The 14,467-nt window shown below is 39.5% G+C and overlaps 1 protein-coding gene across 2 annotated transcripts in view; it reads right to left on the reverse strand.

The window, feature by feature from the left end:
• Positions 1-14,467, reverse strand: part of LOC111567437 (glutamate receptor ionotropic, NMDA 2C-like) — a 69,914-nt gene that overhangs the window by 14,897 nt on the left and 40,550 nt on the right. For both annotated transcript variants that reach the window (XM_035947404.2, XM_023268561.3), the window contains exons 9-12: positions 8,042-8,210; positions 5,701-5,854; positions 5,159-5,284; positions 1,129-1,358 (exon numbers count right to left, since the gene is read on the reverse strand). In XM_035947404.2, coding sequence (XP_035803297.2) covers positions 1,129-1,358; positions 5,159-5,284; positions 5,701-5,854; positions 8,042-8,210 — 679 coding nt within the window. The remainder of the gene's footprint in view (positions 1-1,128; positions 1,359-5,158; positions 5,285-5,700; positions 5,855-8,041; positions 8,211-14,467) is intronic.

Below are 14,467 nucleotides of genomic sequence, written 5' to 3' on the forward strand. Positions count from 1 at the left end.
GTGACATATTAAGTTTTGATTAATTAACAACAAATGAACATTTATTTGTTTAAATGAACCTTCTTTTTTAAAATTAAATTCTTATTGCCCCTAACTCCCATCGTTTCCAGAAAACTTGCCTGTAAATTAATAGAAACTACAGCTCCAAATGGTGCATTGTGTTGGTGTTCATCTGTGGTTCGGTCTGTTTGGGTCGACACATTTTTAATCTCCATATCCTCTGGAAATATCAGATTAAATTATTTTATGGAAAAGTGATTTATGCCTGTCAGGTTGGAGTGGGTTTGTTTCTGAACAAGACTTTGATGGGGACTAACTAATCCTTTTAATTCTTTTCCTGACAATAAGGGAAAGATATTGAGTATCAAGAGTCTTATCCTTTAAACCTGAGAGACGTGAATGTACCAAAGACCTAAACCAGAATAATCCTTCTGTTGTGAAGGATCTCAGAATTAAAGGGCAGCTGATGTTGGCCAATTTACACCAGGCCTTAATGCATCTGCATGAAATTAATATAGTTGGTTAATACAGCCGTAGATCAGGGAGGCTCCGCTGATCCCTGCCTGTTAGATGTTTTCCTCCGTGTGAAGAATGAAATGTGTTTTTCTTAAAGCTCCTCTGAGTTTCCAGTGTGTTTGTCTCCAACACAGTGAAGTGGAAGGAAAAGAGAGTGGGCGTTGTTTTCCTCCGTGGCTCGACTGTTTTCTTTAATCGTTTGACATTTGGCGGTCTTGTTTTAACAGTGTGAGGGAGACCAGAAGACGGAGACGCTCAGGGGGAATATTGATGGACTGAAACACTGACAGGACAAGTTGAGACTCAGACAGCATCGGTTTGGACAGACGGCAGTCATTGATCAGTCATTCATGCCACTGGGCTCCCGCTGATAGAAAAAGGATAGACACAACGAAATCCTTTTACTTGATTTCATCTTAACGGCATTTCTGCAAGTCCTTTGTCTCTCTTCCGTTCATGGTTTATTAGTCGATGCAGAGTGATGAACGGGAAAAAGAGCAGAAGATGTTTCAGGGTTCAAACTCAAACATCTCACAGCTCCATAAAAACAGCCTCCGATGTTCATCTCTGAGCTTCACAAACTCACAGTGAAACTTTCATTCAGTCTCTTACCTTCTTGTCGGAGAGCCCAGACACCGTGTCGATATATTGTTCCTGGATCATGAAAGCAGCCAGGTTGGCGGTGTAGGAAGCCAGGAAGATGACGGCGAAGAAGGCCCAGACCAGCACCATGATCTTACTGGTGGTTCCTTTTGGGTTTTCAATGGGGACGGAGTTGTTGAAGACGATGCCCCACAGCAGCCACACCGACTTCCCGATGGTGAACGTTGGACCGCCTGGAGCTGAAGAAACAGAGAAGAAGAGAGGTTCAGTGTGACGAGGTCCTCAGTTCAATTCAAATCTGACACGTCCCCAGGCTAAAGAAAGAAAAGATGGAGCTCTGTGTGGAAATCTCTTTTAAGGACAGGTCAGTGAAAGAATTCTATCCAAAAAGAAACACCTCATGCCCAAAGCAACAAGAACTGCATGGAGTTTCACTGTGGTTACAGCACAGAAAAATTATATTTAAAAAGTCACGTCTTCTCTTCTTCCAATCATCGTCTCTTTGTTATCTACAGACAGAGTTCTGGACAGGTTTTATTCTAATTCAGCTCCACAACGATACACATTTCTGATCTAATACAAGACGGATGTTGTCTTTTCCATACAAAACCACATGTTGAACCCTCTGTCTGTCTGTCTGTCTGTCAGCAACATTCCTCTAAAACAGACTAATAGATTTGGATGAAATTTTCAGGGAAGGTCAGAAATGACTCAAGGACCAAGTGATTAGATTCTGGCAGTGATGCAGCTTATAGTCTGGATCCACGGATTTATTAAAGATTTCTGTATCATTGCCAGATAGCGGCACGGCGTCACTGTAACCATGACAACAAGTGAACACTGCATGATTGTGATCCTACTACAAATCCACCACTGAGGACTTATCAGGACTTATCCATCAGAAATGATCCAAGGAACAACTGATTAAATTGTGGGGGTGTTTCTGAGTCCCATCAATTCCGCCGGCCGCTACATATTTAGGTCACGTGATCCGGTACCGTACATAACGTACACATGCAGAACACACGCCTGTGCTCAGCAGAAGGTCTCTGTGTTTGTGGATATATCTAATAATAATAATAATAATAATAATAATAATATATTTCATATCTATATTAAATGGACACATTCTATGTTCTCATGATCTCTGTCACAAATTTTGTCAAGATTTCAGCTGCCGGAAATGAAATGACTGAGCAGCCTTGGAGGAGGACTGAGCTCTGAGTGCTTTTCTTGTTTGCTAGTGTCATATTTTCAGTCACTCTGGGTTCATTTTTCACTTCAATATAAAATCTTAAACCTCTATGGAAGCAGCACAACCATATCTACAAGTAGAGAACTCAAAAACCAAAGTTTTTGATAAATAATAATGCAAAATTTGAGTTTCTTTGATTGTTTCACAAAACTTGTGCAACATTTTTGCCAAATGTGTGTGGGTTCTACCAGTATTGGGGGAAAGGTAGCTCTACATATTCTAGATATATTGCTGTCATGGAAGCAGCTTTGATGTCTGATTGTGCTGAGTTTTTGTGTTTCTTTCTTCCTGTTGTCCATTTTTCCTCTCAGGGTGTGTCTCCTCTCTGGCTGCTTCCTCACCTGTTCTAAATGTGCAATGAAGCTCACCTGATCCTGGTTCACTGATCATCCTCCTCAGCATAAAGACACCAGATTATCAGCTGTCTCTGGTAGCAGAGCGCCTGTTTGCTTTTAGTTGTTTGTTCTAGATGCTCTTTGTCCAGAGGCCTTTTCCATAAAGCAGGTTTACTAAATAAGCCAGGATTACTTCAGATTGTCTGATTTATTGTGGGTTATTTTGGTTCCACAAAGCGACTTCATGCAGGGAAGCAAACCCAGAGTCTGTTCTATAAAACATGCTAAGAAAAGTGGCAATTCAACAAGTGGCTTGTATAAATCAGTCTGGTTCCATGAAAAGCAGCTGAAGGTCATTCAGTCAAACTAATCTGATGCAGGTTCAAGCAGTCAACATATTCGTTTGTTTCTGGGTCCATCAGTGGCATTTTACTGCTAAAGTTTTTAGTTTTCCTGCTGACCACATCTTGTCAGTATTTGCTGTCAACTTGACCCTCTGTACACCATTTTATAGCCATACTGCATATGTTTTAAGAAGTCATTTTCATAATAAAGTATGTTTTATTTTGCCCCTTCTTTCTCATTAGTTTCCATTCTTGTCTACTGTTTGCTCTGTAAACACAGCCTGGAGTTCAGCTGAAAATCATTTAACTTTTGCCACAAGACTGTTGGTTGTAGCTGAATCTCTCATGATGTCTCATGACGTCATTTTGACCTGAACTGCACGTCACACATGATTAGTTCACACATGATTAGTTCAAGGACCATTGGAAAGTTGAAGATCCAACAATATTTTCTGTTTTTATAGTTTTTGACTCAACATGAATGCTGTAATTTTGGACACTTTTCAAAGATAAAACACTTCAAATCCACCGGCAGGTTTTGGGGTTCAGAGGATGAAGGTTTGATTAAGTTTCAGTAAATACAGAAGCTGAGTAGGAGAGAAGGGAATGATCATAGTTTGGGTTAATGAAGCACTCCATTAAGGTCCAGGAATGATCAGTGTTAACAGTGATTATTTGGTCAGCAGAGTATAGTGGCTGTTCCTCTTGGGTTAAGCATTTTGTTGATCAGCCAATCAGATCTCCTTTTTCTACTTTAAAAAAAACATCACCAAGCTGTAAATGCTGTTGTTGCTAGAAGGTTTTACAATCCCAAAATCAAGCTTTTAAAGAAAGAAAGAAGAAAAAAAATGAAATTTCAATCTGGGACAATAAAATTAAAAACATCTGAATGATAAAGACAAAGTCCCAGCCAGCAGGAGTCAGAGAGAAAATCATTTCTGTGAGCCGACCCTTTAAATACAGTCAGCAGATTTTATTTTTTAAAGCTTTACTGACTGTTTTCAGAATATTGTGTCAAGCTAAATGTTCACTGAGTATTCTTATGTCCTTCTGCAAACTTTCATTTCCCCCCTCGGCTTCCATCGCTCTCTGCCTCCACCATCAATCACACTTCGATTAGCACAGCGACGGATGCTAATTAAAACAGGAAAGTGACCTTTCAGACCTGGAGACGAGGCACTGCATTCTGGGATGGATTAGCCCTCCAACCAAAACCATGTGGACGAACTCTGGATGGAGGCAGGCTTACAGGGAAACTCCTGGTCGGATGGAAACTGAGCAGCTTGGAACTATTTTGTTGGTATTTTTAGAAGAAGTAAATGTAAATAACAATAAATTTAACCAATTTGGCCACTTTCAAGCTCTGGAAACAGCAGAATTTACAAGTATGTGAGATCATAGGCATGAAAATCTGTGTAATAAATAATGACTATACTGGCCTTTTCTCCTGCTTCCCTCCTCTTTTAACCCTCCTGTTGTCCTCATTTACAGGCACCAAAAAATATTATTTCTTTGTCTGAAAAGAATCAAAAAATTCAGCAAAAAAATCCTCAAATTTATGAAAATTTGCAAAACCTTCAGGAAGAAAATTCCAATAATTCCTTAAAAGTTTCCCTTAAATGTTTTATTTTTAAAGAATCCCCCAAATTTGGCAAGAAAATTCTTGTAAATATTTTCAAAAAATGAGTAAAAATCTTCCAAAAAAATCCTAAAAATATCTAAAATGATTCCATATATATCAGTAAAACTTCTAATATTTTCTTTAAGAACATTCACATAAAAATCAACCAAAATCCAGCGAAATTTGCTGGATTTTGGTTGATTTTTTTGTAAATGTTCTTAAGAAACATTTTTAACATTTATTTTTTTCCACCAAAAAATGTTCAAAGGTTTCCCAAAAATGTTGAAAATGTGGACATCAGAAGTTTCACTGTGAAAATATTTTTTTTCTCCACATTTTCAAACTTTAAACCGGGTCAATTTTGACCTGCAGGACGACACGAGGGGTAATTATTCTGTCCTAATTATTCACTCCTTGTCGCCCCCTGTATTCAAGCAGAACAAATTCCAGCCCTGAAAGGGAATGAAGATGATGTAAAACTCACCTTTGGCGCTGACCAGGCTGCGGTTGTAGCCGACTGGGCTGAAGTACTCAAACACAAACACCGTCACGGCCACCACGGTCAGACACATCACAAACATCATGACCCACACCGCTGGGCTGTACGGCTCTGGATAGCAGGGAAGGAAGGAACAAACATGGACTGAAGTTAAGTCTCTTTAGTGTTTCCTGCTTCTAAACGTCAGCCGGTGGGGGTCACCATGTGGTGGAGGATAGCAGCAGAACGAAGGAAGGAAGGGACTGATGTGAAAATGAAAGCAGGGGAATGCACTGTGAAGGATTTTGTGCTGAATTTTGTTGTTTGGGGTTTGGAAAAGGGATTTAGGTATGTGTGGTGCATAAGGGGATTTAGTTGTAGGCTACAGTTACTGGTGGGATAAAAGCTTAATGGGAAGTTTCCTCAAGCATCTGCAGAGACAGAACTAGTTTAAAGTAGGCCATCCTGGAAGAAAGTGGAAGAAGGTGGCAGCAGCAGAAACATCCCATCACTGGAAGATAACAGCTGTTTTACCGGACTTTTCTTACCCAGAAATGCAGACGGGGATACGGTGCCGTTGCTACGGGCAACCATCACACTGATGCCCGTTTCAACGAACGGAACGGAGAAGTCGATGATTTCCGAACGTTCCTCGTTGATGGTGAGAGAACCGATGGCCATGTCGGCTCGCCTGTACAGAACCTGGAAAACAAATCAGTGGGAAGTTTTTCTGTTTTTGGTTTCTGTGCTTCAAGTAAAAAGAGCATTCTGAATGTGATCAGGAATGTTTCTGAACAGGGAAGCCACAAGCAGCAGACATGTGGTTCTGCTGTTCGCCACGACTCCAATAACGGCTTAGATTAACGGAAAACGTTCAACTCATCCAGGAAGACGGAACGTTGCATTCCAGGGTGCTCATGTTAAAGGTTGCTTTTCTGAAAAGCAGGAATTTATTGTAATTTTTAAATTTTTTATACATGTTGTGTACTCACACACACACACACACACACACACACACACACACACACACACACACACACACACACACACACACACACACACACACACACACACACACACACACTTCTACAGCTGCACACCTTCAGTGCCTTCAGGCCACTAGCAGAGCTCTCTCCTGAGGAACACCTGTTCAGGTGTTTCAGATGCAGCTGTGTTTGGTGTGTTTAGGAGGGATAAAGTGTGTGTGTGTGTGTGTGTGTGTGTGTGTGTGTGTGTGTGTGTGTGTGTGTGTGTGTGTGTGTGTGTGTGTGTGTGTGTGTGTGTGTGTGTGTGTGTGTGTGTGTGTGTGTGTGTGTGTGTGTGTGTGTGTGTGTGTGTGTGTGTGTGTGTGTGCTCCATGTGATTATTATGACCTCACACCACTGACCTCCATAAAACCGTCACACAAACTCTTATTCTAGTGTCACAGCTCTGAGGAACTTTCTCTCCTACATCTGTTCACTCAGAGTTTTCATGGGATATGCTGATAAAATATGTTGAATTAAATCCTAGTGTCAGACTTTTGACCTTTTTAGCTCCCAGACATGATGCATTATTGAAAGAAATGCAGAAAACTGTTCTTCTCTGCTAAAGTACCCAAACTGGCTTTGATTTTTCAGCCTACTGCCTTTTGTGGGAGAAACACTGAAGGATCTGATCACAACTTTTGCTGGTTTTTGGTTGGGAATTGTTCAGGATAATAAGATTATAAAGATTTAGGTTTCAACACTTGTACTTGATTCATTCTTTAAAGCCTTTTTGATCTTAAAAGCTGCACTATTTGAATATATTTAGAATAATATTGACTTAAAAGACAATGCTAAATGTGAAAGGAGTGACTTCTAAGCAGTATTTTGGTGTCTTTGAGTGCATCGGTTTGGTTTCATGGGCTGCAGATTTGCAGTTTTGGTTAGTTTTCATCTGTGCTATTTACAGTGCTGTTTACAGTGAATAAAGTTCAGATATCACCCACTGAACACCACCTTTCCAGCACTAAACCGCATGCAGAGACGGGAGCATTTACCAGCTAATCCTAACCCAAAAAAGGTCTAAAAGGACGGTGAATATTGGACTTAGAGGCGCTGCTGTATTTCTCAGGGTTGGCTGGATGTGGCATTAATTAATGTGGAACAACTTTATAAGCTGGTATTGTGGCTGAGCTTCATTATTGTTCTGCTGAAGAGGGAAATATATTCTGGCTTGTTTGTATTTTTTAGTTCAGTCACAGTCCCATCGAGAGCTAAACGAAAGCTGCACCTTTGGTGTTTATTTGGTGGAAAATTTGTATAAACTCTGTTTAAAATGTCTGATTTACCAAAAAAAAGCACAGCTGTCCCAGTGCATGATCCAAATCCTCAGCAAATTTTAAACTTTCCATATGGTTCGCTGCTAAGATGGAGCTGGTGCTTGTTGTAAAGTAGATTTTGACAAAAATAAACAGATGGAATGAAACTTATTTTTTCATCCTTGTGCAACTCAGCTGTTCTGTAGCTAACAAATATCACACATGGTGGAAACGAAGCAAAAAGTTTTGTAAAATGTGTCTGTAGTCTGAGTCCAAGTAAAGATAATGCAGTATTTTGCAAAGAATATAAGACTTGATGCTAAATGATGGTACTGGTTCTTTATTACTCATGACCTCTATAGGATTATTTTTGACTGAAAAGATTAGACACCAAAATAATAAACACTATGCAGTGGGTCAGCGTTCAGTGCTGTTTTTCCTACCGTGTTGGACTGAGGTAATGGAGGTTGCTGTAGCCCAAGGCCACATTTATTTAGTTAAATCTGCGGATGAGCATTTTAAACCTCTAAGTGTCTGTAAACTCAATACGCCGGCTGCTGCTCTCAGGGATTTACCGTTCTTTAAATAACTCGGATAAATCTCACCTCTCCAATCATTCCGTTCCAAATCCCGCGGACCATCTTGCCGTGTTTCCCGTTGGTGACCAGGTAGAGGTCATAGGAGAACTTAATGGTGCGGGACAGCTTCTTCAGGATGTCTATGCAGAAGCCTTTACAGCACAGCTTGGTGTAGGACTCCGACTGGCTCATGAAACTGCAGAGGGTCGAGAGAAAACACAGTTCCACGTACAGTAAATACAGTTTTACTTGGACATCTGGTGATCAGAGACTGGCAGCTTGTTGCTGTCTTTAGCCTCTAGAACTGTTGTTTCTCCTTAGTTTCAGAGAGCGAGAGCTAAATACGCTGACAGGACCATCGTCTATGGAGGGAAAGTGAAGGGCAGCCGATGTCCGGTTCACTAGCTAAAATCAATGCTGGTTAACAAGGTGTCTTTCATGGAGACAGAGGAGATGCCTAAATATTGCAAACACACACAAATACACTCCTGCACAGTGTGACAGACACACAATGAACGGCTGAGTGGCTGCGATGGCCTCTAATCAAAGCCCATTAAGGTGTCGCCTTCGTAGGACACTTTCCTCTCCATGGCCTCGCTACTTAATGGGCTGTAGAGAGGAAGAAACAGAACAGAAGGAAAAGAGAAAATAGCAGAATAAAAAATAACGGAGAACCTCAAAGTGACAGCAGACAGTGGAAGTTAAAAGCAGACAGATTGGAAGTGAAGTTGACACACTTGTAGGAAAAAAATCCTTGCATTTTTGTCCCTCCATCTATCTCACTGGCAAAGTAGATTCCTAAAATCTACTGAGTCATACAGCGAGCAGCTGAACAATGTCAGTGAGTCAGCAGAAGAGAGCATGGAGGGAATAAATGAGCAGCAAATTGAATGAGGAGGAGAAAAAGTCAAGCCAGTAGTTAACATTCAAGTTAATTATTTCCCAAACTGTACGAGTTGGTATCAGGAACATGTTTGAGTGTATTGGAGGACTGACTTCATAAATACAGTGTTAATTAATTGCTGCAGGAGACTGACCACCTGTCATCGTTATAAACACTCCACTAACAACTCACACAAAACACCCTCAAACTGGGCTGGTTAAACACATGTAGAGCAGAAAAACCCTCCAGGATTAGCTGTTGGTCTCCATAAAACGCCCAGAAACCAGCGCAGCATGGAAGAGGAAGATTCTCAGACAGAAAACACAACAAGCAGACGAGTCCTGACAGATCAGCGACTGGTTTGGAGGGAAAAAGGAGGACAAGAGCAAAGGAGGACAGATGGAGGATATGAGAAACCACTGTGATCCTGGAACGAATAACTGTCACTGTCTGTGCACTATATGTACTATTAAAGCTGTTATTTCCATGAGTTCACTAAACATTTCCTGCATTTTGACCATAATATCACAAAAAACACGAAAAAAAGCACATCAAGTCCTCCTGAAAGCCATCAGTCCAGCTCCAGAGGACACATTGCCATAAGTATGTGGACACTGGAACATTATTCCTATAATCTTAAACAAAAACGTACAGACACTGATAGAAACCATCTAAATCACAGCCGTCTGGAGTTTCAAGTGACTCCTATAAGTCTTAATTTTTGGTGATGGAATGACTGAAACATGCATATCTGTCATAAAAACAATTCAGCATTTTGGTTCTTTCATAGATTTATCATAAATATTCTGAAAGTATAAAAAAAAAATCTGCTGCAAAAACAACCATACAGAAATTCAAATATTTAGTTAAATCTTCATTTGACCACTTTCTACTGTATATATGATTGTTCAATGTCTCTTTCCAAAGCTATGAGCTTTAATTTGCAAAACTAGAACACTAAAAACTCAAAATCAGTCTTTGAACAGAGTTCAGTTCACTTTGTTTTGATAGAGGTGTCAGTTTTTTTGAAAATATAATGTAATATAGCTGCTTTTCTTTTGGTATATCTGAAGCCTTAGACCATCATTGGCTCAGCAATGATGACTGAAAGAGGACAGACAGGAAAAGCTCAAAGAATTGGAATTCAAAAACCGGAAAAATCACCTTTTGAAACATTGGTGAATTTTATGGACATGAAGGATTTAAAGGCTGTTTTGGTCAAATGCAACAAAAAAATAAGTAATCAGTGCAACGAAACTCTGAGCTCTCTGGTGTGGTGATTAACCTATTTACAGAATGACCTCAAATGCACTCATTGCACTGAATTTACAAAGAACGGTGCAGAAAAGAGCACGTAGGACCAAAATGGTGTAAAAAGTTAAGGTGTGAAAGGTCAAGATGCGGCAAAAGGTGGTGATTTGAATGAAACCAAGGTGTAAGGACTTCTAATAGTGCTGCATGCTTATTTTTGTCTGAACTCTTCATGTAATCGTTGGTAAATTTTGATCAAATAAAAAAGGTTTTGTTTTCTATTGATTTGTCTTTGAACACTGAAACTAAACCCTGGGAAAACTGCATCATTTCTCAGGAGGACATGTGAAAGTAACGCTGAATGACTGCAGTGATTTCCAGAGATGAACTCGGACATGACGTCAGGATTTCAGCTCTCTGTAACTACTTCCACTCCTCTGGTTCGAGGCTTTCCACCAGCTTATAGAATCTGCCTGCAGGGATTTGCTGCTATTTAGTGAAGAGCATTAGTGAGGTCCGACTCTGATTCTGACTGATGTCGGGTTTCTGTCCAGTTCAGAATCTAGAGTCGGCTGAGTGAGAGGTCAGAGATTCGTGTGTTCAGGTCAAGTTCATGCACAGAATCACAAATCCACTTTCTATGGAGAACGCTTTCAATGTGCTTTAAATGTTTAGTTGCCACAAAGACTGAAGTAAACTGAAGACTAAAAACAACTTTATTTTATAGTTGAAAGCAGAACAGACCAAAACCACACAAAGATGCAAACAGACCAGAGCCTCCAACTGAATTAAAAACTATCATCTAAATCTGTGTTTTGTAGGAAGAGTTGGAGGTAGAGTGCAATCTAAAAGTAATTCAAGCGACCTATTCCCACCACTTAATAGGATGCATGGTAGATGCACGATAAACATTCTAATTTACTGATTTAGATAAACTATTTAAGGTGTAAACCTCATTTAGATGGGCTGGGATGACTTAACAGTGTTAACAATTAACACCAAATAAGTGCGGAACAATTAAACAAATATCTTAAATAACATGTAAACACTTGAAACATACTTTGTTTAATGAGGAATCGTCATAAAAACTTGCATTTATGCCACCAAATATTAGGTCATTAAAGATATCGTTGATTAAAGTGGAATAGTTCAGTTCAATCCATCAAGACTTTATAAATTTTAAACAGAACCTCAACAAATCCAAAGTTTCCTTTGGATTCCCTTTGAGCAAACATTTCATAGGAAGGAACAACGAACCTCCCCTAACTCAGTGTAGTTTGCTGGTTGAACATAATTTCATGACAAATTGTCATAACTCAAAAAGAGTGATGCAAAGTGTTAATTGTTTTTGTGGATCCCAAACAATATTTTTTCAGATTGTGGTGACCTGAATACTGCTCACTGACAGTCATAATCCAACCATTTTTTGTGTTTTAGTCGCCAAACCACAACCAAACACTCGACATAACCAAGATCTCTTCCCTTCATTAACCACAGTTTCCATGTCTGTCGGCTAAAAACTGTTTTAGAAAAAAGTTTCATAAAGTCGCTCAGTATCACAGTTCAAACAGGTCTATATGCTTCTGACAATATAACGTTTTCAGAATATAATTATATGAAACCCAGAAAAGAGCCAAAAAACTAACGTTTGTCCATTTTGATGGATAAATTACATAAACAATCTTTTTGGCAAACAATGTTCTGTCAGAGCTAATTATGGAATAACTGTTTCCGACCTGCTGAACATCATCATCTGGCCACTGCAGGTTGAGATCCATTACACCAGACAGGATTTTAGAATCTGAATTTTGAGTGGAACTCCGGCTCTTAATCAGTGCAGAGGTAGGCTCAGCCATCATCTGTCCAAAGAAAGGGGCTTTAATGAGCAAGACAAAAAGTTTTAATCACGCTAAACATCTGCTCTACGGGAAGTTGCTCCGACCACACAGCGAGATTAACTGATTTATGGAGCAGCTCTTCTTGCTCCGTCGGTTGGTCTCCATCCAAATGGGACAGAAAGTGAACGGGAACCAGAGGGTCGGACGGGATAACACTGTTCCACGCTATGACAGATGTCCCCATGTTGGACACATAAATCTTCTTTACTGGCAATCAATGTGCCATCGCGTCCAACAACAGCCGCTACATATCCTTTTCTATAATTAATGTGCCAGTCACAGCCAGCTCTGCAATCTGCATCCCCGATACAAACACACATGGAATCGATGAAGTGGCATTTATAGGCCAAGTTCTGGTTTTACGTTGATGCAGGTGATTAAAATGTGGTCAGTCTACCCACTAAACCTCACAGTTCTGGTGTATTTTGATAAATCTGCTCCATCTTTACAGTTAATTTGATGCTACAACCAGCAGCCAATAAGCTTAGCTTAGCATAAAGAGAGGAAACAGAGGAAATGGTCTCATGTGAAACCATTACTGGCTGAGGCAGCTTCAGTAAAATGCAACTGGACTTCTCTTTGAGGTTCCTGAAATGTTCTACTTTCCAGTCTAAGAGGCTTCGTCAGATCTGGAACTGAACTAAACTAAAATAAGCTCTTGGATCAGTTGAATTGATGCTACAACCCGCAGCCAATTAGCTTAGCTTAGCATAAAGGAAGGAAACCATTGTTGGTCACAGCAGCTCCTGTAGAAGCTACTGGACCTATTTTTAAGGTTCTTGAAGATGTTTCATTTCTCATCCAAGAGGCTTTTTTTTCGTTTAGTTCAGTTCCACAAGCCAAGAAGCCTCTTAGACTGAAAGGTGGAACAACTTTCAGAACCTGAAAGAGAAGTCCAGGAGCTCTTTACTGAAGTTTCTCAGATTACCTTGACCTGGATGACTCAGTTATAAAATGTACAGTATGTAAATCGTATAACTTCATCGGTAAAGTTCAACACTCTAGTCAGTGGAGCTGCTGTGTGTTTAATGTGGTTCTACTCTCTGCTGCAGGTAAACAACATAGAAGTATAAATAGAACGTGATCGGTAATAGAGAAATAAGTTCAAGGTAACAAACCTCCAGAGGGTCGAGAAAGTTTGAGCCAAGAGCAGCAAGAAAAAATCGAGACACTGAGTAAATGTCTGCCTAAAGGCCTTTAAATAAATAAATGTAATTTGGAATCAGTGAGGTGAGATATTGGTATAGCAAGTTAGAGGTCAGCTGATGTGTTGCAGAAAGACTTAAAATCTTTTCAGAATCATCGGACAGCGACCGTAAAGCGACGTCTGTTCTCAGTGTTTCCTGATTCTCTTGATAAGCTGAACAAAATGTACAGAATCACATGTGACTAATAGTTTCCTGGAAGAAGCATTTCCCTTCTGGATGTTCACATACCAGGAAAAAGCTGCAGAATTTATTACATATTTTACTGCGAGTCTGTTCCCTATAAGTCCATAATTCAAACTGCTGGTTGGGATTTAAATCTGAGGTTCTCACTTTCAGTTTAATGATGATTGATGATGATGATTGATTATTCATAAAGGCTGTTTTGGCAGATCCATAAAGAAAAGACACTAATATGTCATGAATCAGACACACATGCCACTTCTGACTCATAATCACTTCAACATTATTGACAAAAAGCAGATTTTATGCATCATTAAAAACATTTTCCAATGCAGTTTACAAGTCTAATTTATTCATGAAAAAGAAATCACTTAAAATACTCAAATGAAAAATAAGAATTCAAGGACTAGTAGCACATCAAAACGAGGACCCGAACCAATCCACAGCCCAGATTGTCAAATCATTAGAGACGTGCCAGACCTCAGTAGATGAGGATTCTTGGGATTCAGTTATTCTGCTTTTGTTTGTTAACCTGTGCTCCTCTACATTCTGTTCATCTTTCATTTAGCATTTCTTTTATCAGTCTCTTTGAAGAAGAAATACAACTTCCTGGAATTTACTTTCCATGAGACAAACTGGTTTCCATTAAGAGTTGGAAATGAAATAAAGCCAGCATGATAAAGTTTTCCCTCTAACTTTAATCTAAAAAAATTCCCTTTTTGTCAAGAGTTTTAACAGTTTTTGCTCATTTTTCAGTAAATATCACTTATTTGCTCAGACATAGCAATGAACCGCACCATGAACTGTTGAGTCTTCTGTGTTTTTACAAAAGAATGAGAAAACTGAAAGAGGTTTACTGATTTCTGGAACGAAATCTGGAAGTTTTCATTTTCAGTTTCAATTCAGCTATACTTTCACAGTTCCACAGTTTGTACTGAAATCATTCATTTTGCTGTTGAGCTTTGCTAATTAGTTAATGTTTTAGTCGTAATATAAGAACATACGAGTTGACTTTAGCAGTAAACTGATCAGT

Source organism: Amphiprion ocellaris, chromosome 18 (genome assembly GCF_022539595.1).
Source record: "Amphiprion ocellaris isolate individual 3 ecotype Okinawa chromosome 18, ASM2253959v1, whole genome shotgun sequence".
NCBI classification, from domain to species: Eukaryota; Metazoa; Chordata; class Actinopteri; family Pomacentridae; genus Amphiprion; species Amphiprion ocellaris.